Source organism: Triticum aestivum, chromosome 2B, assembly GCF_018294505.1.
Source record: "Triticum aestivum cultivar Chinese Spring chromosome 2B, IWGSC CS RefSeq v2.1, whole genome shotgun sequence".
Lineage (NCBI taxonomy): Eukaryota > Viridiplantae > Streptophyta > Magnoliopsida > Poales > Poaceae > Triticum > Triticum aestivum.
Window position 1 is genome coordinate 794,216,004 of NC_057798.1, and position 27,912 is coordinate 794,243,915.

At 45.4% G+C, this 27,912-nt stretch overlaps 2 protein-coding genes, 1 long non-coding RNA gene and 1 pseudogene across 3 annotated transcripts; 3 read left to right on the top strand and 1 right to left on the bottom strand.

Moving 5' to 3' along the window:
- Positions 1 to 2,183: 2,183 nt before the first annotated feature.
- Positions 2,184 to 6,627, top strand: LOC123047472 (probable LRR receptor-like serine/threonine-protein kinase At3g47570; annotated as a pseudogene).
- LOC123047473 (uncharacterized) lies at positions 6,627 to 9,088 on the bottom strand. The gene is made up of 4 exons (XR_006423001.1): positions 8,308 to 9,088; positions 7,069 to 7,311; positions 6,844 to 6,979; positions 6,627 to 6,746 (listed from the first exon to the last, which is right to left on the bottom strand). It is a non-coding gene; the product is annotated as an uncharacterized lncRNA (long non-coding RNA).
- Positions 9,089 to 20,173: 11,085 nt separating this feature from the next.
- Positions 20,174 to 22,811, top strand: LOC123039692 (UPF0481 protein At3g47200-like). The gene is made up of 2 exons (XM_044462740.1): positions 20,174 to 21,853; positions 22,806 to 22,811. The coding sequence occupies exons 1-2, from the start codon at positions 20,450 to 20,452 to the stop codon at positions 22,809 to 22,811; spliced, it is 1,410 nt and encodes a 469-aa protein (XP_044318675.1). The 5' UTR covers positions 20,174 to 20,449.
- Positions 22,812 to 25,597: 2,786 nt separating this feature from the next.
- Positions 25,598 to 27,476, top strand: LOC123042808 (UPF0481 protein At3g47200-like). The gene has a single exon (XM_044465183.1). It carries the CDS (start codon positions 25,885 to 25,887, stop codon positions 27,304 to 27,306), a length of 1,422 nt encoding a protein of 473 aa, XP_044321118.1. The 5' UTR covers positions 25,598 to 25,884; the 3' UTR covers positions 27,307 to 27,476.
- The last annotated feature ends 436 nt before the right edge of the window (positions 27,477 to 27,912 follow it).

Below are 27,912 nucleotides of genomic sequence, written 5' to 3' on the forward strand. Positions count from 1 at the left end.
GAAAAGAATCTTCTCGACTCTAGTGCAGATCTCCTCTACTGCAAATTGTACCTCGAAAAACTGTACTCCATTAGTTGACAAATTGAGTATACTACAAGTTAGGTACTGGTTGGCATGAAGTCTTGCCCTTCCAACTGGTTGTCGATTTGTTTGTTGATCAGAGGGGTATGATACTAAGGGCTCTTTGATTCAAAGTAATTTCATAGGATTTTCAGTGCATTGAAAGTTTACATCCGCTCTAAACTTTTTTTATAACCTTTTTTTACTGCGGCATCGAACACTCTTGGATTCAAATTCCTGTGGTTGCAAGATGTACAAGCGAGTCAGCATTTACTAGATGGGAAGACTTGGTTAGAAGTGGTATTGACTAATCATCCTATCTCGGTGGCCCTCGTTGCTACTGACAGACTAGGGTTGCGCAGTTGGCTGTCTCAGAGCATGGTTAATAGTATAGCCAACTGCTGGCTATAAGCCACTGCCATGTCACCTATAGCCCATCTTATAGCCAATATGTATAATAGTTGATTTGAATAGTGTATTACTTTTTTATTATATGGCCCACATTTCACTCTCACAAAGTGCCTAGGAGCACGTGCTAGAGCTGGCTCTTCACCAAGAGCCCGCTTACCTTCTCTCTCCTCTTCTCTCTCCTCCAACTAAGCAAGAATATACTAGTTAATTTTTATAGCCAGCTGACTCAGCTCTATTGTACTTGCTCTCAGTGTGATGTGTAAGGTCATGGCGTGTGGCAGACCACCTTAAGTGTATCACTGCTGTGCAATTAATTCTCTACTCAAGAGAGTAATGAGCATTAAGTAAGAGAAGACTTACATCAATCTCAACCAGTTGATGGAGACTTAACGACAACCAAGTAGTACACAACTTGTACTAGTAGGTGTACTCCATTTATCAACCAATGGAGTGCAACTTCCGAGCGAAGACCTGGCTTGCTTGAGTTGTTGGCCAGATCGACAAGATTTTATTTTTCGCGTATGACCAAGTCTTAACTCTCATGGCCTTCTTTGATTCACACGATTCTCAAAATGCAGGAATAGGAAAAATATAATACTCCCTCCGATTCAAATTATTTGTTGCTCAAATGAATGTATCTAGCACTGAAATACATCCGTTTCAACGACAACTAATATGGATCAGAGGGAGTACCACTTCTAGCCAAGTTTTCCCATCTAGTAAATGCCCACTTGCTCGTACATCTTGCATTAGTTTGTAGGCAACCTAAACAAGTTGCTCTTTTCTGTATGGACGAAGTGCATATCTTTTTACTCAGAATGCTAATTTGAGTTGACTATAGGATATTACCTTCGCCCCAAATTATTTGTCTTAGATTTGTCTAGATACGGATTTATTTAACACTAAAATGTGTCTTAATACATTTGTATTTAAAAAATCTAAGATAAATAATTCGGGACGGAGGGAGTAGAAAGGATGGAAATCAAACACTACTACAAAAGATGGATTTTAATCAAATCAGATACGTGAACTAATCTCCAATTACTACTACAAAAGTTATTGTATTGTTTCATGTTGATCACAAAAACAACACCATTTGCTACCTTGCCAGTTGCGCTTGGCTAAATTATCTCTAGTTAGAATCAGCCCCCTTCATAGGTACCATATAAAGATCTTAATCCTTAATGGAACCTTCAACTTCCAAATGAATTTCCTATGGAAAATGGTATTACTGTTAACCATGTCGGAGCATATGGATTTTACCATGAACGCTCCTCATGCGTGCAAATTCAAGTGGAGAACATCCGCTTGTTGAGTTAAATTAGCTGACAAGAGTTGAACGACCTGTAGCCAAGCTGTTCATTTAGTCCCAGTCAGCGTACGACAGAAAAACATATTCAAAGGAGTTAAGGACATAACTTCCGCTAGAACCGAAGAAAATGGCAAGCGCTAGGTAGCATTCTTTCTTAATGTGGGGGAGATCTGCGCCTTTGTTAGGGCAAAAACTACTCCCTCGGCCCCATAATGTAAGAGGTTTTTTGACACTAATGTAGTGTCAAAAAATGTCTTACATCATGGGACGGAGGGAGTAGCATGTTAGCAGCGTACTCGAAATCATGATGCTGCAGGGCACCTATTTATTAAAACTCAACTGGAACATTTTTACTAGGAAACTTGAGCCAAAAAACGTATGACATGTCCACTTGGCTGGCCGTTCCTTGCAAAATTCGACATATATATGTCCCATCACCCATGAGCAGCATGACACAGAGTCAAAGTCTCCGCATGACTCCACAAGTTAGTTTGAAGAGCTCATGTCATCATAGCAATAACAGTTGACATAGCGTTTCATATGTATGTACATCAATCATTGAAGCAGAGCCATCAGCCTTCTATAAATGCAGTAGAGAATTCATATCTCAATGCATCACCCTGTCGACTAGAGCCTAAGTCCAAATGTGCGATAGAAAGCATATGCCTCGTGTGGGTTCCTCACCATCACTGCCTCTAATAATCCTTGTCCTCTCCTCTCTTCTGACATATTCAATAGTAGGTGCCACAACTCTCCACGGTGATGCCAACACCGACTTCCAAGCCCTCCGTTGCCTTAAAATCCATCTCGCCACTTCTTCTGGGCTCCTAGCCTCATGGAAGATTGACGATCCCCTCCACCATTTCTGCACTTGGTCCGGTGTTACTTGCAGCAAGAGGCACACATCTCGCGTTGTTGCACTCGACCTCGAGTTGCTCCACCTAGATGGCCAAATACCTCCTTGCATTGCCAATCTCACTCTCCTCACAAGAATCCACCTACCATCCAATCAGCTTACGGGTCTGATCCCTGCTGAACTTGGCCTATTGAGTAGGTTGCAGTATCTTAACCTCAGCTCAAACAACCTTGGTGGCATGATCCCAAACAACCTATCCACATGTTCTCAGCTTCGAGTCATTGATCTTGGGAGCAACTTCATCAACGGTGAGATCCCACCAAACCTAAGCCAATGTTCAAATATACAGCAGCTGAACTTGGATGACAACAAGCTCACTGGTGGCATCCCAGAAGGGTTGGGAACACTCCCCAATCTTTCTGTTTTGCGCCTTGCCGGAAATACTCTTACTGGCAATATTCCCGTTTCACTTGGAAGCAGCTCTTCTCTCCACTCTGTCTATCTCACCAACAATAGCCTCACAGGACCTATCCCCTCTCTCCTAGCTAATAGTCCATCACTTCAATTGTTGGTCTTGACCAACAATAACCTTGGTGGAGAGATTCCACCTGCACTATTTAACAGCACATCACTCCAAGTTTTATCCCTGGCAGTAAACAACTTTACCGGGTCCATACCTGCTGTTTTCCCCAATATTGTTGACTCACCCTTGCAGTATCTTATCCTGACATCAAACAATCTTGCAGGCACAATACCTTCTACTCTAGGGAATTTTTCTTCCCTTTGTTGGCTCTTGCTTGGACAGAATAGCTTTAAAGGTAGCATCCCGTTGAGTATTGGTAAGCTTTCCAACCTACAAGTACTAGACTTGAGTTACAACTTCTTGTCAGGGAGTATCCCTGCCTCTGTTTACAACATATCAGCACTCACATACCTTGCCATGGGTGCGAATATTCTTGCAGGGGAAATTCCATATAACATTGGATATACCCTTCCAAGAATCCAAACTTTGGATATGGGAATGAATAAATTCCATGGCCAAATTCCCACTTCACTAGCCAATACGACATATCTTCAAGAGATTAATCTCTCTAACAATTCATTCCATGGTATTGTGCCTTCTTTTGGAACTCTTCCCAACTTAATTAGCCTGAATCTTGGTGAGAATCATCTCGAAGCAGGAGATTGGTCTTTCTTAACCTCTTTGACCAATTGCACCCAACTGGTGAAATTATTCTTGGATGCAAACATCCTTCAAGGATATTTGCCGAGTTCCATTGGAAGCCTTTCAGAGAGCTTAGAGGTATTGTTATTAAGAGAAAATAAAATATCAGGCACGATACCACAGGAGATAGAGCACCTCACAAACATCAAAACTCTTTACATGGAAAAAAATTTGCTTAGTGGAAGTATCCCAGAATCACTTGGAAATCTTCAAAACTTGTTTGTCCTAAGCTTATCCCAGAACAAACTTTCTGGACAAATTCCGCTATCAATTGGCAATCTAAGCCAATTGAGTGAGCTATATTTACAGGAAAATAATTTGAGTGGCCCGATCCCAGAAGCTCTAGGAGACTGCAAAAAATTGGACATACTGAACCTCTCTTGTAACAGCTTCGATGGTAGCATACCAAAGGAGCTCTTTACTCTTTCTTCCCTTGCAGAAGGTTTGGACTTATCTCACAACAAACTCTCAGGAGAAATACCGCCAGAGATTGGTGGCTTGGTCAATCTCGGCCCATTGAATATTTCCAATAACCAGTTGTCTGGACAAATACCCTCAAGTCTAGGTGAGTGTGTCCACTTGGAGTCATTGCACATGGAGGGAAACCATTTTCATGGGAGAATCCCTCAATCTTTCATGAATTTGAGAGGCATCATTGTGATGGATCTATCTCAGAACAACTTGTCCGGTAAAATCCCTGATTTCTTTGAGTCCTTTAGTTCCATGAAGCTTCTCAATTTATCGTTCAACAACCTTGAGGGACCAGTACCACCAGGTGGAATGTTTCAGAATGAAAGTGAGGTGTTTGTACAAGGGAACAAGAAGTTATGTGCGAGCCCCCATTGCTAGATTTGCCACTTTGTAATGCAGTGATATCCAAACAAAAGTGGTACACCTCCAAGATTCTAAAGATAGTAACAATTACTGCTCTTTCTTTGGTTCTGTTATCATGCTTTGGAGTCATTATTTGTAAAAAGAGAAAAAAAGTCAAACAAGCAGCACATCCATCTGCCAAGGAGTTAAAGAAGTTTACATATGCTGATTTAGTGAAAGCAACAAATGATTTTTCTTTAGCCAATTTAGTTGGTTCGGGAAAATATGGGTCTGTGTACAAAGGTAGAATGGAGTCTGAAGAACAGCATACAGTTGCTATCAAAGTTTTCAAACTTGATCAACTTGGAGCAACAAAGAGCTTCCTTGCTGAATGTGAGGCACTGAGAAACACTCGTCATCGTAATCTTGTAAGGGTGATCACTGTATGCTCGACATGTGACCTGGCAAGAAATGAGTTCAAAGCTCTTGTTCTTGAATTTATGATAAATGGTGACCTAGAGAATTGGCTCCATCCAACACTACCCGACGAGCATCATCCAAAAAGGCCATTGTGTTTGGGTTCAAGAATAGTGATAGCAGTGGACATAGCTGCTGCTTTGGATTACCTCCATAACCATTGCATGCCGCCTATGGTCCACTGTGATCTGAAGCCTAGCAATGTCCTGGATGATGTCATGGGCGCATGTGTTGGTGACTTCGGGTTGGCTAAGTTCCTACATGGTTATTCTTCTTCGATGACAATTGATGGTTCTACAAGCTTAGTGGGGCCAAGAGGATCGGTTGGATACATTGCACCAGGTAACAATTTTCTAATACAAGATGTTGTATTTCTGGAAAATATCTCATATGCTCTCTGGATATGCAAGTAGTGTATATTACTTTATTTTTTACCCAGAAAATCTTCTAATTCTTCTGCTCCAATCCTTCTCTGCTAATTGATTGTTTGAATAACTATACGTATTGCAGAATATGGTTTGGGGAGCAAAATCTCCACGGAGGGTGATGTTTACAGCTATGGAGTCATCATATTAGAGATGCTCACAGGGAAGCGTCCAACTGATGAGATATTTAAAGATGGCCTGAGCCTTTACACATTTGTGGAAATATCATTTCCGGGGAAGATTTGTGAGATTCTAGATCCCAGAATCATCCCCTGCTGTGGGAACCTAGATGAAGAAGAAGCAGTAAGTATATTGTTGAATCATCAAATGGTCGGGGGAACAATGAGCTGCATCACCGCTCTCATTAAGCTTGGCCTGCTATGCGCTGCGGAGATGCCTAAAGATCGTCCAGCAATGCAGGACGTTTACATTGAAGTCACCGCAATCAAAGAAGCATTTTCAGCACTGCAGGGCTGAAGAAAAGTACAGCCATCAGTATATCAATTTCCCACACACTACTGGTCTGGTGCATGATGACCTATGACTGGTTTTCTTTACGCAAGGCTTTATTTTATTTTTCTTCATCGAAAGCATGCTATGTTTTGAATTATCTTCTTGTCTTGAAGGCAAACTATAGTTCAGCCTATATAGAATAAAGTTCAGCATGGGAACTTTTCTTTTCGACTTGGCTGTTTTTTCCTACACCTAATAAACTTGTGTTACTTTAAGGTTTAAGCATAACTATGACCACACCCATGTAAAGATGTTAAACTTGCACATCAAACTGTTAAAGTTAAAAATTGGAACACATGTGCCAAGGATATCATATTTCTCTCACAAAAAATAATTGTTGGAGAAGACAGTTTCAATCTGCGCGGTAGAGGGAAGAGGGGATTATTAATAAACCAGAAAATCAAATTTAAGAGAGAAAAAAGGAGACTAGTACGTCCAGAGAGAACTATCGACAAAAATGCAGTAACAGAAACAAGATAACTTGTGAAAAGGAAACCAAACAGAAATAACAGTGATAATCTGTACATGGTGTACCTTCTTTCCAGGTCTAACAAGCCTCATTGCAACTTGTGCTGCTGTCTTTGCTCTTCGAGTAACCGGCCATGTGTATGAGCCACCACAAAAATAAAGCCGTCAATATGACAATTCGCATCTCTGTCAAATGAGAGCAGAATCCTCAAGTCTTGTGTAATAGTAAAAGGATAAAACATGGTAGAGAAGGCTAAAGCAAGACAATACTTTTTTACCATACCATTTTCTAGTAGGACTGCATAATCAGTGGCAAGCGGGGATAATATGACAAGTGTTGGTCACAGATAAGCATGTTGGGAAAGTAAATGCCCCTTCCAATCTTCCTCTTCAGGTTCTTGTACACATTCCCAGTTTATCTGCCATCAACAAGAAATACTGAGTGATAAGGAATCCAGCAAGGAAGCAATAAGGAAGATGTTATGAAAGATAAAACTGGATGCATTACTCTGGTATTTGTGATTTCCAAATCTTGAGTCATCAATCCCTTTTGTGGGAACCAAGATGAAGAAGCAGGGAGTACTTTAGACCAAGAAAATCATCAAATGGCTGCAGAAACAATGAGCTGCATCACCACTCTCGTTAAGCTTGGCCCGCTATGCGCTGCAGAGACGCCTAAAGACCGTTCAGCAATCCAAGACGTTTACATTGAAGTCACCGCAATCAAAGAAGCATTTTCAGCACTGCAAGACTGAGCAGAAGTACAACCATCAATTTCTAGAGACTGCCCACACACGCTGCTAGTCTGGTGCATGATGACCTAAAAAAAAAAGGGCAGCCCCAGTGCATGTAGCTCCCGCTTGCGCAGGGTCTGGGGAAGGGTCCGACCACTTTGGTGCATGATGACCTACACTAGTTTTATTTACACAAGGCTTGCTTTTTTTCCGTTGAAAGCATGGTATATATGTTACTAGTCATCTTCCATTTCCCTAGCATATTCATACTTGTTGCATATAAAATGAAGTTCAGCATGTGAACTACTATTCTTACGACTTGCTGTTATTTTCCTACACCTAGCATTTAAGTTTTAATCCAAACTATGAACTAACCACACCCCTGTAAACATGTTAAACTTGCACACAAAAAGGGAAAGTTAAGCTCGCGGTTCCATGCATGAATGGTAGGAAACAGTAAGGCACAGATGCTCGGAAGTAGGCACCAGGCCACCGCACCAAATTCTGTAGTTCTCTGCAACAGCTTCTGCAGGGTGCAGAGAAGTACAACAAGAGCACACGTAATAAGCTACAGATCTATTTGTTATAGTAGATTACTTATCACTAGGTTTTTGTAGGAGTACTGTGTAGAAACTGTGGTCACTGCAGCACGCTGGAAAAAATTTGTTTTACTAACCACTTCCTTTTGCTCTTTATTTGAGAGAATACATTTCCTTTTTCTAACCATGCGTGGTTTCTATATACATTATGCTTATAGGTGGGCATTGTGCACCGCAGACTACTGTAACCATGTCGCAAGCAGCGGGGCCACCTCGTATTTTTTGAGCTTAGTTCTTGTTTGAAGGGTGAATTTGAGTTTTATGTTGTACTTATTTCCTAGCTCACGGTTATAGTGTGTAGGGTGAAACCAGCCTAATAGTAAACTCAATGAACTGAGGTAGGTTCCACAGTACCTCAACCCAAATAGGGGTTGGCGAAACCAGCCTTGGTGCAGAGGAGATAGGACAACATACCACCGAGGAGACATTTTAGAGGGTGAATCGAAGCAGCTAAGTTCCCCAGCAAATTGGCGATACAGGGTGGCAGTTCACGGTGCAGCATTGGTGGAGTCGACGCGGACAAGAAACCGTAGCAGAACTTGCGCCGCCCCAAAGCCGGTGCTGACCCTGATGGCACAAGCCAGGCTCACCCGGCCTCTGTGCAGGGACAAGCTGAAGGCTCACCGCACCACCAGGAAGCAGCTCCTCCCATGTGGAGGGCACCTGCTCGATAGCTCCTAGAACCGAAGACGCTGGGCACGGCGTAGGAGGTGCAGACTATGAACCGGAATAAGGGCATCCGGTGCGATGCGGCGCAGCACCTGCCGAGTCGACGGAGGAAGGCTGGAAAAGCACGGACCAAGGGTCGAACAGGTGGCGTGCACCTCCTCAGCGGGCAGCAGCGACAACAGATGCGAGGCGGCTCTCCTCCAGGCGGGCAGGGGAGGGGCGGGGCGGGGAGGGGCGAGCGGAGTAGCATTTGGCGGCGCGAGCGAGAAAGGCTGGGGAAGACAACCGATGGCAGCTTATGAACGTTGGTGGATCGATCCGGTGCGAAGGACGGGAGAGGAGGGACGGGAAGCGGCCATGCGGAGGAGGAGGGAGGAGGGAGGAGGAAGGAGGAAGGAGGACGCTGTGGCCGGGGTAGCCAGCGCCGGCGGCCGGCGGCCCCGGCTAGTCGGCGGTTTGCTCAGACGCCGCACGGGATCGATCCCGGGGTAGCCTGGCAGTGGCCCCATGTCCCAACACAACGACAAAAAACGTTGCAAGTACGTACGTTTGTCAATGCTGTGTAGCTACTTGACTCTTTTTTAGCTTAAAAAGCAGCTACTTTAACTTCTTTTTTTTCATTTTTGACGGTGAATTTTATTAACGAATACAAACAGAACGAACACACACTCAACCTCTGCATAGGATGCACACAGCCTATCAATGCACACACAAAAACACGCAAAATCATATAAGAGCATCTACAGCCCGACATGGCAAATTCGGCAGCTTAAAAGCCGGACGCATCCGCTCGAATTTACGGGTCACAAACCATATTTGGTGGTACCTTATATTTAATCCCGTAGTTCCATTCATATTTAATCCCGTAGTTCCATACACCATGAAAAGTTTTCTTACGTACTACATACACCACTAAGTTTCGTCGTCGGAGATGTCCACGACGTGCTCCGCCTTCGCCTCCGCCTCCTATAGACCATCCGTGACGTGCTCCACGTTCGCTTCCTGCAGACCATCCACCTCTGCCTCCGCGTCCGTCTCCTGCAGACCATCCGTTGTGTGCTCCGCCTCCAGCAGACGACGCCGCTTGGCCTCCACCGCTAATTCCGGCAGGAGGGAACCGAGGATCGTGTTTTGCTCCGCCTGCAGATCCGCGGCCCCAACGTCCCCCACATTCTCCTCCTTCTCCAGACCATCTACCTCCGCCTTCGGCTCCTCCTCCCACTAGTGCAGAACCGGGCAATAGCACCGGTTCGTAAGGCCCTTTATTAGTGCCGGTTCCATAACCGGCACTAAAGTGTGGTCACTAAAGGCCCCTCCCCTTTAGTACCGGTTCTGCACGAACCGGTGCTAAAGGGAAACCACGTGGCACGAGCCAGCTCTGGGGGCCTGGAGCCCTTTAGTACCGGTTGGTAACACCAACCGGTACTATAAGGTTTGGGGGTTTTTAGTTTTATGATTTCTTTTTCATTTAATTTTTTGTTTCCATTTTAAATTTTTTTCGTTTGCTGGTATTTTAAGTTACTACACAATGTAAACGTTATGCATGATTGGCATGATATTATAAGCGTTCATATATAACACCACAAAAGCAAATCACTTAAGTTCAGAACGAAGAACACGGACATGAAAGGCCAAGTACTAATTAAGAGCAGCATGAAGAACTAGCTAAATCACTCCTGCTAGCTACTCTCTCTCTGGTAAAATAGCATAGAACATGTATAGCTCTCCTGATTGATCATACTGGAGCATGCCGATGAATCTGTCTCCTAATCGTGGGATGCGCTTCTCATTGCTGCCCCCTAATACTTCTCTGCGATCATTAACAATTTTCCTCCAATCTTTCACTATTAAGCATTCATCGCTTCTAGAAATCCTGAATGCATTCATGTGCAATGCAGGATATCTTGGCCTTAAGCTAACAATTGACATCTGACCTTTAGTCTCGATCCTCTGAGGCACAACTGTCATCGGGAGTCCCTGTTGAAGAACATCGTATAGTACTTAATTAATATACTCAGCAATGAAAGTTTAAAAAAAATATGTATGCAAAATATGCAATGAGGACAAATAGTAAATATCTTACCATCATTCCTAAATAGATGTGACCGTAGTTCAATACCATCACTATTGGTCGCACGTTTTGAGTACTAACATTTCCAAGTGCAGGAAAAAAATTGTCTTGACGGTATGAAGATCCTCAAGCCATGAAACATAATGACTTATCTCCTCGCAGTTTAGTTCAGCTCCGGGACAGTAGAAGGTCCTGTCTACCAAGCGCCGGACATGTTTGGTTGAATGGAGATAAGCTGTCAATAGAAATTAGTTGTAAGTTATTTTTGAAATAAGCAATATCAAAGACAAAAATATATTTGAGAAGAACTCACATAATGGTAGAATTGGAGGCGTCTGCACATCGACCCATATGTCTCTATTACCTTCAATATCATCTTCCGGACGAATATCAAAGGTGATAACCATACCAGGCTCAAATGCATAAGCCTTGCATAGTGCTTGCCAAGTTTTGCGTTCAAAATAGGTGTACGTGTGTGCATTATATACTTTGACGTTGAAAGTATAACCATCATGCTCAGTTTTCAGGTAATCTCTCTTTACCTCCATAGTTTCCATATCTTTGAAACATATCTTATCCAAGACAAAAATTCTTGCATGGCATGGGATGCGCTAGTAGAATAGTGAAAATTAAAAATTATAAGTCAGGCAAATGAAGCATATATAAGTCATGCTTAATTATGAAAACAGACTTGTCGTTGTGACTTACTGTATCGAATTCGAAAGTCTCATCCAGTTTGATGCTGAATCGCCTACCATCAACAAGGAAATTTCTGTCGCACTGGTCGCGCTCGTCTTCACAGTATGTGCACATACCAAAAAAAATTCCGTCGTCAGACGACATTTCCTATGTTCATATTAGGCGAAACATTAAACACTTACTAATTCAATTAATTCAACTAAGCATTTACTAAAAATAAACTAGTTATATTAATTCAATTAGTTCAACTAAGCATTTACTAAAAATAAACTAGTTATATTAATTCAATTAGTTCAACTAAGCATTTACAAAAAATAAACTAGTTTTATATATTAATTCAACTAGTTCAACTAAGCATTTACTAAAAATAAACTAGTTCTATTAACTTTTCTATCTAATTCATCTAACATTCGACATTAATCTAACATTTATATAAACTCAAAATATATAAAAACATTAAATAAACAGAAAAACTCATTAACAAATAATATTTTAATTAGATAATCAAATCTCAAATACGACAATTTTCTTACTAAAAATAAACTAGTTATATTAATTATTCAACTAGTTCAAATCTCATATACCTAAATAAACTAGTTCGACAATTTTCTTACTAAAAATATACTAGTTATATTAATTATTCAACTAGTTCAAATCTCACATACCTAGCTAATTAATATCTAATTAAATTTTCTAAAAAATAGAAAACTGAAAACTGAAAATAAGTAAAAAATGTGTGTGTGTGTGTGTATGTGTGTAGTGTGTGTATATGTGTGTATATGTGTGTATGCCGCCCCATACGTACGAGCGGGGACGCCGGCGTACGGGGCGAGGGCGGCGGCGTACGGGGCGGGGGCGCCGGCGCGCGGGTGCGAGAGACGTACGAGACCGCGGCGACGACGATGGACGGCGGCGGCGTTCGGGGCGGCGGCGCGAGACGACGACGACGACGGGCGGCGGCGGGGACAGCGACGACGATGACGGACGACGGGCGACGGGCGGCGACGACGGGATCGAGCGGCGCGCGATGATGTCGAGAGGTTGGAGACGAAAGTGGGGAGATGTAACTAAAATTTTCGTAAGTGCTATATATATAGGATGGGCCTTTAGTACCGGTTGTAGCCACCAACCGGTACTAAAGGCCAATTTTGGCCAGGCCAAGAGGCGGGAAGAGCAGGCCTTTAGTACCGGTTGGTGGATCCAACCGGTACTAAAGGGTGATCTTTAGTACCGGTTGTAGCCACCAACCGGTACTAAAGGCCTCGCGCTGACACCCAAAAGTTTAGTCCCACCTCACCGGGCGAAGGGCAGCCGCACTGGTTTATAAACCCAGCCGCGGCTACCTCTTTGAACTCCTCTATATAGCAGGCTTGTGGGCCTAAATTCTGCGCGCTGCCCTGTGAGTCTGCTGGGCCTTTAAGGCCTGTAATTGCACGCCCGTGGCCTAGCAGGCCCACAGGGTAGCGCCCCAATTTTTTTTATAGTTTTTTTCTTTTCTGCTTTATTTTCTTCTATTTATTTCTGCGTAGTTTTTTGTATAGTTTTTTTCTTTTCTGTTATATTTATTTTCTTCTATTTATTTCTGAGTAGTTTTTCATCTAGTTTGCCAAAATTCAACATTTTCAGAGTTCATTTTGTAGTGATTTTCAATTTCACGCTCATTTTATATAGTTTTTTTCTTTTCAGCTATAGTTTTTTTCCTGCTATTTTTTCTTTTGTGCAAAACTTGATGGTCAAAGTCTGGAGTTATAACCAAAGTTTTAAAAAAAGAAATGCCAACATGCAATTAGTTTTTGCCATAACAGAAGAAGTCCGGAGTTGTAATAAGTTATTAAAAATAAAAAAGAGGTGCAATGCTCGTTAATTTGATTCAAGCCTTTCGGAATAGTGTAAACTGCACTGCGCATAGCTCCGTGCAGTCTACCATATTCCTGAAGGCTTGAAGCTAAGCAACGTGAGCATTGAGCCTCTTCTTCATCGTCTCTGCACTCAGGGCTTATAAACCGCTCCTAGTCCCTTTCTCTTCGCGAGGTGGGACTAAAAAACAGCTTACTAAGGAACTGTAGTACTGGTTCATCCATGATCTTATAACATCAAAAATACTTTGATCATCAATGATCTTTGTGTGTACAATCTGAATTGTCAATATGAGTCATCAACGATTTATAAACCGATGAAGACTCATATTGCGGCCACAAATTTTACACATAGAGTTCAATGAAGACCAAGTGCTTGTGATAGTTTGAGAAATAACATATTTAAGGTGGTAAAAGGCTTGTTAGGGGAGCGAGCTGGGACTAAAAACAGCTTGTCATAACCTTATTAGTACCGGTTCATGGTACGAACCGGCACTAAATGGTGATGGTGGGGCCATAGCCTGACCGCAGGCTGACACAGCCTCTTTAGTACCGGTTCGTGGCATGAACCGGTACTAAAGGTTCGCCACGAACCGGTGCTATTGATCGCCGCCACGAACCGGCACTAATGTACACATTAGTGCCGGCTGAAATTCAAACCGGCACTATTGTGCTTCACATTTGACCCTATTTCTACTAGTGTCCTCCTCCCCGTCCTCATGCTCCTCCTTCTCATTCGGATTTACCGCGGGTGGAGGAGGCAGCCCCGCGGCTATCCAGACTTCACGCCTTGCTACCGCAGGTCAAGGAGCTGCAGTCGGCGCTCCGGCATTAGATAATTTGCCCGGCGGCAAGCTAGAGCGGTGCCATGTTGCGTTCCCATCCCCCACCGAAGGACACGTTCGTCGGACCGTCGAGTTTCCGGGCGATTCCATGTGGGACCCCATCGTCAGTCCTAAGTGGCGGGTGCGCCTGGGCTCCCCCATATTTGGGCTGGATATGAGAGGTGCCGGTCAGCCCGGGCGTTTGAGGCCCATTTGTAGAGTCCGTCTTGGGCGCATTTTCATGATCAGGCCGTCCGCCCAGGCGTTTGAGGCGGGTTTGGGTGCTAGGCTATAGATGCTCTAAGACTAAAGATATGCGTATGCAATGAAAAATTAAAAACCTAGGCGATCAGATCCGGAATCGGCAAACTATAACAATGGCCATATCCACACCAACTATCTTTTGACACTACATGGACGGTGATTTTCTTCGACAACAACGTCTTCGAGAAGGGAGGGATGCTCAAGCATGGCCTTCACCGGATACAACCACCAAGGTCAGAATCTAGGTTTTCACCCTGAAGAATCAGTCTGAGCATATTTGAGCAATGTCTTCAACAATGTAACAATGTAAAAAACTAAGCATCACCATTTCAGGTATAACAATTTGGTCAGACCTAGGTGATGGAGTCAAATCCAACAGATCTTGGATAGGGGTTCCCGAGCTGGTAGTCTTGGCACGATGGTAACAGGGACACAAGAATTTACCATGGTTTGGGCCATCTGGAGGAGATAATATCCTACGTCCTGCTTGATGGGTGGTGGGTGGAGAGAAAAATTCCACACCTTCGGATTTACAATAAATCTAATCGTAGACCGATGTCTGATCATCCGAAATCCCGAGGCTCTGAATCAGATCTAACATCTTGTTAAAAAGTGTGAGGTCAGCCTTGCCCATCTCTTGATGGTAGGTGGGGCTGACCTGAAGTCTACTCGAGGTGCCACCTGACGCAGCCTCGAGATCTTTGCTGGTCAGGTTTGATGCTAGTTCCAATGGCAAGGTGTTCGGATCCGAGCTCGAGGTTAGATTTGAGGTGCAGTTTGATCCATGGTCCCGCTCTAAGATTGATTCCATTGCAGGGACGCCGGTATCTGTGCGATCTTCGGGCTGGTCTTATACCAACCTAAGAAAGCCACTTTGCTACGGATTTCCACGGCATACTCCAGATTTCCAAACCTGATAGTTTCACCCGGGGAGAAGTTCTCGACCTGACTAAGATGGCATGTCGAATATGCGTGCATCACGATGTTGCCAAAAGGCAAAAAGCTGGCCGGGGACAAAAGTATTGCCACAGCCGATGTCGTCATTGATCCAAAGACGAGCTATCGAACCTTCGTGACCACACAATGGGACATGCATGCACTACCAATGCCGGTGCTAAAACCGGCGGATCTCGGGCAGGGGCCCCAAACTGGTGATCTTAATTAGGACAATCGTGAACATGAAGTAAAGGGACACAGCTTTATCCAGGTTTGAGGCCTTTTGAAGAGGTAAAACGTATGCTTTGCTTGTATTATATTGATTGTGAATGGAGTACAAAATAGACATGATCAACCTCGAGATCGTATGATCGTGCTCCATCCACAATCAATACAAAAGCGTGAGATCGTATGAAGAGGTAAAACCCTATGTTTTGCTTGTATTGTATTGATTATGGATGAAGCAGAAAGTACAGATGATCTACTAAAACCCTGGCCCCGTGTGTAGTGTAGCATTGCTCCAGTTTTGCAGTCCGAGTATTTATGAGCTTAGAGCATCTACAACTGGACTTGGCAAATTCGGCCCCTCAAATGCCCGTGAACACGCCCGTGCTCGTACGCGGACATTGATTGGGCACTCCTCGAAAAATTCAATCCACATCCGGACACCTCAATTACCATATCTCAAATCCACACAAACTCATGCAACTACGTCGGCGCACATGCATCATTCGGCTGCTCCATCAACTCGCTAAACATGCCATCGGACTACCAAAATTTGGCATGTTTGGAAGTATCGGTCAAAGACGCAGTACGGATCGAACCGGATCTGCTCGTCGTGTCGCTGTCCTCCTTCGGCGGGAGTCCGGCCATGGCACGGACCGCCTCTGCTCACGGGCGAGGGCGCGCGTGTTCCTCCGCTACCATTTCTTCATAATGCGGGCGCGGATGGCTTCCTCCTCTGCGGCCGCCCGCACTGCCGCATTAGCCGCCACCATTTCCGATACGGGCCTCGCGTTCCCGGTGGGACTCATACTCTGCCCGGCCGGTGATGGTGAAGGAGAGGCGTTTCGGCCGGGACCGCGAGGATCCAGCGCCAGAGGACCTAAGCGCCTTGTAAGCCGACGCTGATGAGGGCATCCCTGTACCTCCTGTTGTACCCATGAAGGAGGAGGTGAAGCCCAACTTTAGGACTCCACCAAAGTTAGAGGCGTGCCAAGGGGGTGACTGAACCATGGTAATTGGGTTGGTTGCATTTTTAGTTCGAAATATGTAAGTGGCAACCATGTGGCAGATTGCAAAACTGCCACACGCATCCAGCACCGTCAGTTCCAGCCACCCTCCCGATCTCCTTCCTTTCCCAAACGTCCTCGCGATCTCCTTCCTTTCCCGCATGTCCTCCCGATGTCCTTCCTTTCCTCGCGATCTCCTTTCTATCCTGCATGCCGCACGTCCTCCCAATCTCCTTCCTTTCCTCGCAATCTCCTTCTTTTCTTGCACGTCCATCTCCTTCCTTTCCCGCCCTCCTGATTTCCTTTCTTTCAATCATCAGTTACGTCCCCACGCGCCTTCTAGATTTTTGGGCAAAAATAATGCTTGAATTGGGATTTGGGGCTAGTTTGGTTCGTTACCTGGGCTCCATGCCTGGGTCAAAGTAGTGCCTGACTTGCGCCTGGAAATTTGAGAGAAATTGTCTGGCCAGCTTAGCCTGGCTGTATGGCGTTTGGTGTGTGTCCGCTGCCTAGCCGGCTATTAACTACTCATAAATAAATGTTCACTCCTGACACCACTGAATAGTACCGCATGCAGAGGTATAATTAATGTCCAGGCACGAGCCAGGCGTCCAAATACTCATGCATGTGCGAGGCTAACAAACTTGCCTGGCGCTTCAACCAGGCTAATGACCATGCAGGATATTTCAGGCCAGGCTACTGTTTCCTTTCCCAGGATGCTAACCAAACAACCTCCAGGCTAGTCTCAGGCAGGCTCCAGTCCAGGCAATTTTCTTTCAGGTATCCAATCAAACTGACCCTTGATCTCTGGTCTGCATGTAATCAATGAAGGGAGCTAACCACTTCGCCTGTGAGGCTATGACACTCATTGTTGAACAAGCTAAGGAAAATACTGTTTTTGACATGTTTTGCCTTTAACATTTTAGCACTGAGAAACTTTTGTTTCACCTATCAAACCTGGCACATAAACTTTTCCCGTGGTAAATTCTTCATCACCACCACGATAAATGACGCGCCATCAACATGATAACTTTTGTATACCACGCGGTACATTATGTGTAAGTAGCATGGTCATAAGCATTGAAGGTGTGATAACTTTGGTGAAAGCATCGTGGTAACTTTGATCATTGGGAGGAAATTTGTTGAACCCCGGCCCCCGGTAATTTCTGTAAATAGCACGATAACATTCACGTCATAGACCTGATAATTTAGATACAAACATCATGGTAACTTTAACCATTGGGGAAGAAAAATGTGAAAAGATACCAGATAATTTATGTGTAAATAGATGGTAATATACGCAGTGCACATCTGATAACTGAGGTAGAAACATCATGGTAGCTTTGACCATAGGGAAGATTTTTTTTTTGAAAAAATATTCCGGTATCTTCTGCGTAAATAGCACGGTACTATACCTTCCTCCCCTGGTATTTTTATGTGTAAATAGCATGAAAACATATGCACCGCGGTAACTAAACACCATGATAAGTTTTTGACCGTGGGGGAAATTTTACTGAAACATACCCCTGATAAATTTTGTGTAAATAGTATGATATTTTAAGCATTGTGGGCTTGATAGGTTACCTAGAATCACCATGATCACCTTTTGTCCCGAGAAAAAGTTGTTCAAAACATCCCCAATAATTTTTGTGTGAATAACATGATAATATAAGCACCCCATAACCGATAACTTACAATATAAACATCATGGTAACTTTTTACCAAAGGAAAACAAGTTGTTAAAAACATACACTCGCCTCGCAGGGCCTCTTAGATGAACATAGCACATGATGTGCCATGGAAAAGCCACATAATGTTTAGTATCATGAGGGACACACGTGCTCGTGGGTTGGCCCAAAAAAAAGGGCCCACTTTGACCCGCTATAGGCGTGATAAGTTACGCAAAAACTTCGTGATAATTTTTGACCTATGGAAAAAGTTACCGAAACACACCCAGGTTTTTAGGTGTAAGTACCATGATAATATACAAACTGTAGACCCGGTAACTCATGTACAATCCTCCATGGTAACTTTTACCAGGGGCAAGGTTGATGTACACATACCCTGATAACTTATGTGTAAGTACCACGGTATTTGACACATCGAAGACCTTATAACTTGTGTACAAAACACAGTGGTAACTTTGAAAGGGTGTTGTTGTTGAAACATAGTACCTGGTAAATTCTATGTAAATAGCATGGTAACTGACACAACACAGGCCTGATAAGTTACATGCGAATACCATGGTAACTTTGTCCTGAGGGAAAATCGTGGTAATTTTCTGTACTTTTTTGTAGTAACACAATTGTAAAAAAAGGGATCAAAACAATTAGTTTCTTTAGTTTGAGCAACAAATACCTAAGGGTGAGTTGGTTGTGGTGGCGTGCTTTGGTACCAAGGAGGTGTGGGTTCGAATCCCACATGTGCAATATTTTTTTTATCATGTGGTAGACGTGAAGAAGTGGCAATTTTCTCGGGGGTGGGCGCGCGAGATGTGCGGGAGAAGCAGGTTTCTTGGGCGAGCCAGCAGGGTCGTTCGGGAGAAGGTGGGGTCGAAGGAAGGGGGATCGTGCGGTACTTTAAAGTGAAAGAAGTAGAGGTGTGGCAGTTTTACTTATATGGCACACATGTGCCAAATATCACAGTCCCTTTTAGTTATCTATTTTTTTCAGGTCATGTTGTGGGCCAATTAGGATTTTTATTTGTGTTTTCCGGTTCGGGCATGTCCAACCGACTTGGTTTCCGGTCTCCTATATAAAGGACCCAGCGACTAAGGTTTAGGGGAGTTTTAGAAATTGAGTTGTTTCTGGGATGGAGCATCCCTCTACAAACGGCGCCGCCGTTTATTCGTATTGAATAAAAGATTGTGTGAGGGTTCTTGAGTGCATCAAGAATTATCAGCCTTAGGTTTGAGGCGTGTTGATCATCGACACGTTGCTTGCTGGAATTTTGTTCCTCTTCTTCAGGTTGCGTTCGTCGCGTGATTGGAAGATCTGCTATCTTGTTCAATTCGCCGTGAAAGATCGGGCAAAATTCTATGGATCATCGCGTTGATCCTTATCAGACGCTATGGCGTCGTGGTGGACGGATCCGTTTGTCGGCCAGGGATGTCCTCCCTGGAGTGGCGGAGTGCAATGCGGACTGCCATTGCCTCCTCCAACTCACAGGGACAACACCCCAGTCGACGGATCCGGACTGGTCAGAGTCCTATCTGTTGCTTGCCATGGCGGAGAAGGTCGCAAACCGCCGGAGGTGAGCTCGGGTGACGAAGGGGAGTAGAGGGGAGTGGCTAGGGTTTGCTCCGACGAGAGGATGTGGACGTATATAAGTGGGGTCAGGTGGGCCAGCATGGGCCGGGTCCGATGTGGCGGGTGTGTCCGGGTATCCCATATCCGCCCCATGGATATGGGGATGCCGGTCAGCCCGGGCAATTGAGAGCCGTTTGAGAGGCTCGTCTGGGTCAAAAAATCATAACCGGTTTTGAGACGGGTTTGAGGGGTCCGGTTATAGATGCTCTTAGCAAACCTACCTACTATTGACCTGTTTTACTGCGAGGAAATGAAGACGCATGCTCAGCGGCTTCAGCTGGTGCAGAAGAGTAGCTATAGTGCTTTATTGCTCTGAGGTTGGTTGACTTGACTTAACGATGATTCATTGAAGGAGTGAGATGTGCATCCGGACACTGTTGCCGTGTTCCCTCCTCATTCCCCTCCCGAGCTGCTCTGTTTCTCCGCATTCTGCGTCGCCGACGTCCAGTAAAAATTCCCCAGCTCCACCCCGCCCCACGCCCGCCGTCTGCCGCGTAGGATCTCCCGCTCTCTCTTCCAGCGACGGGAGCAAGAGGGTGGCGCCGAGGGATCCTTGGTCTGATCGTTCTTCTCGGGCTCCAGCCGTCCGGATCTGACTCGACTCGTCGACCCCGGTAACAACACCTTCCCCGCCTCCCGGAATCCCGAATCGTGGGTGGCTGCAGTGTTGGTTAGAAAAATCGGCAGCTATTTGGATATGGTGACAGAAACCTCATGGGAGTGCAGCGATCTCAGCGACGCTATTAATATTATTGGAAGGGAGCGACGTCCGGCGCCGCTAGCTCGACGTGATGTGATTGAGGATAGTGGTAGTGATAGTGATAGTGATAGTGATAGTGATAGTGATAATCTCGACATGATGGAGATGGGAAGAAGAAGAACCATGGATGCCAAGACATGGAGAAAAACAGCACGAGAGTTTGAGTCTGATTTCGCCCGAGTGGACTTCAGAATCCATAGATTCCCCACGAGCCTACGAGACCTGGGCTCAAGGTACATTGTCCCCAAGGTGGTGGCCATCGGCCCTTACCATCGAGGCTCGGAGCATCTCAAGGAGATGGAGAAGGTGAAGCACGTGGCTGCGTACCACTACATCTTGGATTGCCAGGCGAATCTCAAAGACGGCTTCTCGTATGAGGCAATGAAAGCGGGGGTCCTTTCTGTAATAGATGATGCCCGCGGCTTCTACGCCGACGTGACGGCAACAGCGGCTATCGGTGATGCTGAGTTTGCGGACATGTTGTTTCTTGACGGTTGCTTCTTGTTGCAGTATATGCGCATGCTTTACAACCGTAGGCTTTTGTATTCGTCGTTGCTGTGCTGTTTCGATTCAAATCAAGTTTGCATCAGCAATGACATAATGCTGCTGGAGAACCAGCTGCCATGGATGGTGCTGCAGGCCCTCATGAAGTTCCTAGATACCGAGAAGACAGTTATGAAGGGAGTTGCCAGGATGGGACGCACACTGCAGCTCCGTTGGGGAGAGAGTAATAACAGAAGATGTAAATTGCGTAGCTACGTGCCGCCACATCTCCTTGGCCTCCTCCGGTTCTACAAAACAGGATGCAAGACTATTGAACCAGGACAGTCCATATTTGATGAAGCTATCAGGCGGCCAGTTTCAAAAACTGTTAGTGCTGCCGAGCTTGCAGAGATGGGCATAACAATCACAACTAGCAAGACAAGAGAGCTCGGGGACATGGGTATCAGGAAAAGACCCCTCTTCAGTCAGATCTTCGTGGCGCCACTATTGTTGGACGAAATGAGGTCATGCTGGCTCGTCAACATGGCGGCTTTCGAGGTATGCATCGCTACAGACTTTTTGAGCTCCACTGAAATGCCGGTCGTCTGCTCTTACCTTGCTGTCCTCGCAATGCTCATGGATCGAGAGGAGGACGTGCACAGGCTGCGATCAAAGCATGTCGTGCAAGGAGAACTCACCAACAGGAGAGTCGGAACAGGAGAAAATATTGACATATGGAGAGATGCATGGATCCCAAATTGTGCAGATAGGAAAATTATTACACCAAGAAGGGGGAATCTCCTAACGAAAGTTTCTGATCTTATTGACCCAATCACGAATTGTTGGGATGAAAATTTGGTGAGACAAACTTTGTGGCCAATTGATGCCCGTAGAGTCCTAGCGATCCCGATCCCTATGCATAATATGTTGGACTTTATTGCTTGGAGCTATACAAAAAATGGTTTATACACTGTACGATCAGCGTATGTGGAGGAATGGAAAAAGCAGCATGGGAGGAAATTGGAATACTTAGATGGCATGGGTAGAAGTAAGGTCAATCCTATTTGGGGTAAGATCTGGAAAGTAGCTTGTCCGGTGAAGGTTAAATTTTTTATTTGGCGTACGCTCCACGGGACTCTACCGTGTCGCGTTACACTGGCCAACAGACACATAAAAACTCAGCCAATATGTCCAGCATGTTTGGATGGGCCAAAGGACACGAAACATGTATTATTTCTGTGCCAGAAGGCAAAAGAAGTGTGGGAATATTTGGGGTTGTATGAAGTGGTAAAAAAGCCTGCGTCATTGACCGTGCTGGAGAGACAATCCTTGAATTCTTACTCCTTATGCCTGATCATGAATTACCTATCTTGGGCTCCCGGAATGCATGAGAACTAATCGTTATAGCTGCTTGGTATTTATGGTGGAATAGACGGAAACTAGTTCATGAGGGTAAGTCTCAGGAGGCGTCTCAAACCTCCATGGGGATTGGAGCTATAACCGCGAATTATGTGCGAGGCTAACAAACTTGCCTGGCGCTTCAACCAGGCTAATGACCATGCAGGATATTTCAGGCCAGGCTACTGTTTCCTTTCCCAGGATGCTAACCAAACAACCTCCAGGCTAGTCTCAGGCAGGCTCCAGTCCAGGCAATTTTCTTTCAGGTATCCAATCAAACTGACCCTTGATCTCTGGTCTGCATGTAATCAATGAAGGGAGCTAACCACTTCGCCTGTGAGGCTATGACACTCATTGTTGAACAAGCTAAGGAAAATACTGTTTTTGACATGTTTTGCCTTTAACATTTTAGCACTGAGAAACTTTTGTTTCACCTATCAAACCTGGCACATAAACTTTTCCCGTGGTAAATTCTTCATCACCACCACGATAAATGACGCGCCATCAACATGATAACTTTTGTATACCACGCGGTACATTATGTGTAAGTAGCATGGTCATAAGCATTGAAGGTGTGATAACTTTGGTGAAAGCATCGTGGTAACTTTGATCATTGGGAGGAAATTTGTTGAACCCCGGCCCCCGGTAATTTCTGTAAATAGCACGATAACATTCACGTCATAGACCTGATAATTTAGATACAAACATCATGGTAACTTTAACCATTGGGGAAGAAAAATGTGAAAAGATACCAGATAATTTATGTGTAAATAGATGGTAATATACGCAGTGCACATCTGATAACTGAGGTAGAAACATCATGGTAGCTTTGACCATAGGGAAGATTTTTTTTTTGAAAAAATATTCCGGTATCTTCTGCGTAAATAGCACGGTACTATACCTTCCTCCCCTGGTATTTTTATGTGTAAATAGCATGAAAACATATGCACCGCGGTAACTAAACACCATGATAAGTTTTTGACCGTGGGGGAAATTTTACTGAAACATACCCCTGATAAATTTTGTGTAAATAGTATGATATTTTAAGCATTGTGGGCTTGATAGGTTACCTAGAATCACCATGATCACCTTTTGTCCCGAGAAAAAGTTGTTCAAAACATCCCCAATAATTTTTGTGTGAATAACATGATAATATAAGCACCCCATAACCGATAACTTACAATATAAACATCATGGTAACTTTTTACCAAAGGAAAACAAGTTGTTAAAAACATACACTCGCCTCGCAGGGCCTCTTAGATGAACATAGCACATGATGTGCCATGGAAAAGCCACATAATGTTTAGTATCATGAGGGACACACGTGCTCGTGGGTTGGCCCAAAAAAAAGGGCCCACTTTGACCCGCTATAGGCGTGATAAGTTACGCAAAAACTTCGTGATAATTTTTGACCTATGGAAAAAGTTACCGAAACACACCCAGGTTTTTAGGTGTAAGTACCATGATAATATACAAACTGTAGACCCGGTAACTCATGTACAATCCTCCATGGTAACTTTTACCAGGGGCAAGGTTGATGTACACATACCCTGATAACTTATGTGTAAGTACCACGGTATTTGACACATCGAAGACCTTATAACTTGTGTACAAAACACAGTGGTAACTTTGAAAGGGTGTTGTTGTTGAAACATAGTACCTGGTAAATTCTATGTAAATAGCATGGTAACTGACACAACACAGGCCTGATAAGTTACATGCGAATACCATGGTAACTTTGTCCTGAGGGAAAATCGTGGTAATTTTCTGTACTTTTTTGTAGTAACACAATTGTAAAAAAAGGGATCAAAACAATTAGTTTCTTTAGTTTGAGCAACAAATACCTAAGGGTGAGTTGGTTGTGGTGGCGTGCTTTGGTACCAAGGAGGTGTGGGTTCGAATCCCACATGTGCAATATTTTTTTTATCATGTGGTAGACGTGAAGAAGTGGCAATTTTCTCGGGGGTGGGCGCGCGAGATGTGCGGGAGAAGCAGGTTTCTTGGGCGAGCCAGCAGGGTCGTTCGGGAGAAGGTGGGGTCGAAGGAAGGGGGATCGTGCGGTACTTTAAAGTGAAAGAAGTAGAGGTGTGGCAGTTTTACTTATATGGCACACATGTGCCAAATATCACAGTCCCTTTTAGTTATCTATTTTTTTCAGGTCATGTTGTGGGCCAATTAGGATTTTTATTTGTGTTTTCCGGTTCGGGCATGTCCAACCGACTTGGTTTCCGGTCTCCTATATAAAGGACCCAGCGACTAAGGTTTAGGGGAGTTTTAGAAATTGAGTTGTTTCTGGGATGGAGCATCCCTCTACAAACGGCGCCGCCGTTTATTCGTATTGAATAAAAGATTGTGTGAGGGTTCTTGAGTGCATCAAGAATTATCAGCCTTAGGTTTGAGGCGTGTTGATCATCGACACGTTGCTTGCTGGAATTTTGTTCCTCTTCTTCAGGTTGCGTTCGTCGCGTGATTGGAAGATCTGCTATCTTGTTCAATTCGCCGTGAAAGATCGGGCAAAATTCTATGGATCATCGCGTTGATCCTTATCAGACGCTATGGCGTCGTGGTGGACGGATCCGTTTGTCGGCCAGGGATGTCCTCCCTGGAGTGGCGGAGTGCAATGCGGACTGCCATTGCCTCCTCCAACTCACAGGGACAACACCCCAGTCGACGGATCCGGACTGGTCAGAGTCCTATCTGTTGCTTGCCATGGCGGAGAAGGTCGCAAACCGCCGGAGGTGAGCTCGGGTGACGAAGGGGAGTAGAGGGGAGTGGCTAGGGTTTGCTCCGACGAGAGGATGTGGACGTATATAAGTGGGGTCAGGTGGGCCAGCATGGGCCGGGTCCGATGTGGCGGGTGTGTCCGGGTATCCCATATCCGCCCCATGGATATGGGGATGCCGGTCAGCCCGGGCAATTGAGAGCCGTTTGAGAGGCTCGTCTGGGTCAAAAAATCATAACCGGTTTTGAGACGGGTTTGAGGGGTCCGGTTATAGATGCTCTTAGCAAACCTACCTACTATTGACCTGTTTTACTGCGAGGAAATGAAGACGCATGCTCAGCGGCTTCAGCTGGTGCAGAAGAGTAGCTATAGTGCTTTATTGCTCTGAGGTTGGTTGACTTGACTTAACGATGATTCATTGAAGGAGTGAGATGTGCATCCGGACACTGTTGCCGTGTTCCCTCCTCATTCCCCTCCCGAGCTGCTCTGTTTCTCCGCATTCTGCGTCGCCGACGTCCAGTAAAAATTCCCCAGCTCCACCCCGCCCCACGCCCGCCGTCTGCCGCGTAGGATCTCCCGCTCTCTCTTCCAGCGACGGGAGCAAGAGGGTGGCGCCGAGGGATCCTTGGTCTGATCGTTCTTCTCGGGCTCCAGCCGTCCGGATCTGACTCGACTCGTCGACCCCGGTAACAACACCTTCCCCGCCTCCCGGAATCCCGAATCGTGGGTGGCTGCAGTGTTGGTTAGAAAAATCGGCAGCTATTTGGATATGGTGACAGAAACCTCATGGGAGTGCAGCGATCTCAGCGACGCTATTAATATTATTGGAAGGGAGCGACGTCCGGCGCCGCTAGCTCGACGTGATGTGATTGAGGATAGTGGTAGTGATAGTGATAGTGATAGTGATAGTGATAGTGATAATCTCGACATGATGGAGATGGGAAGAAGAAGAACCATGGATGCCAAGACATGGAGAAAAACAGCACGAGAGTTTGAGTCTGATTTCGCCCGAGTGGACTTCAGAATCCATAGATTCCCCACGAGCCTACGAGACCTGGGCTCAAGGTACATTGTCCCCAAGGTGGTGGCCATCGGCCCTTACCATCGAGGCTCGGAGCATCTCAAGGAGATGGAGAAGGTGAAGCACGTGGCTGCGTACCACTACATCTTGGATTGCCAGGCGAATCTCAAAGACGGCTTCTCGTATGAGGCAATGAAAGCGGGGGTCCTTTCTGTAATAGATGATGCCCGCGGCTTCTACGCCGACGTGACGGCAACAGCGGCTATCGGTGATGCTGAGTTTGCGGACATGTTGTTTCTTGACGGTTGCTTCTTGTTGCAGTATATGCGCATGCTTTACAACCGTAGGCTTTTGTATTCGTCGTTGCTGTGCTGTTTCGATTCAAATCAAGTTTGCATCAGCAATGACATAATGCTGCTGGAGAACCAGCTGCCATGGATGGTGCTGCAGGCCCTCATGAAGTTCCTAGATACCGAGAAGACAGTTATGAAGGGAGTTGCCAGGATGGGACGCACACTGCAGCTCCGTTGGGGAGAGAGTAATAACAGAAGATGTAAATTGCGTAGCTACGTGCCGCCACATCTCCTTGGCCTCCTCCGGTTCTACAAAACAGGATGCAAGACTATTGAACCAGGACAGTCCATATTTGATGAAGCTATCAGGCGGCCAGTTTCAAAAACTGTTAGTGCTGCCGAGCTTGCAGAGATGGGCATAACAATCACAACTAGCAAGACAAGAGAGCTCGGGGACATGGGTATCAGGAAAAGACCCCTCTTCAGTCAGATCTTCGTGGCGCCACTATTGTTGGACGAAATGAGGTCATGCTGGCTCGTCAACATGGCGGCTTTCGAGGTATGCATCGCTACAGACTTTTTGAGCTCCACTGAAATGCCGGTCGTCTGCTCTTACCTTGCTGTCCTCGCAATGCTCATGGATCGAGAGGAGGACGTGCACAGGCTGCGATCAAAGCATGTCGTGCAAGGAGAACTCACCAACAAGCAAACGCTTGACTTCTTCAAGAGCCTCATCAAGCACATTAGTGGCGGCCCACTCTACATTGAACTCTTGGAAGATATAGAGGAATACAGGGCCAAGAGGTGGATGTGGATCAAGGTGCACAAGTTTGTTTACAGAAACTACAAAACCATCGCTGCACTGCTCTCCTGTTAGAATTAATGGGCTAGGCCCATAGCAATTTCTGAAATCTCAAAGCCCATGTGCAAAATGGCAAGTGGTGGTGCTAAGTTTAGTCCCACCTTGGAAGTTGAAGAAGAGTTGGACCTCTTTATATAGTGGGCTCTCTCCACCACTCTAAGTGGTGTGTGAGAAGAGAAAGGGAAAACAACACGCGCGCGCTCGCTCGCCTGGCCGGGCCGGGGCCGCGGGGCGGGGCGGGGCAGGATTGTGGTCGCGACACAATGCCACCTCTGGTCCTAATATATATACAGCTACCGGCTGCGATCAGAAACACACCGAAAAAGTCTACTCCATCCCAAACGCCGGCGTGCATCGGCGCGTGGGAGAGCAGGTCTCCGCAACCGTTCGTCTTTGCGATCCTGCACCGGGAGAGGACGAATTAGGTTTTTGGGAAGCGCTGTGCGCGACTGCTCAAATTCGTCATCACGGGGCGTCTTCCGTCCAAATCGGGCGGTGCTACTCATCGTCGTATTCATCGCCGTCAGCAGCAGATCGTCGCCAACATCGTCATCAACACTGTCGCACCCATAATAGCTAACGATCAGTACGTCCAACATCCTATGTTCATGTCTGTTTCTA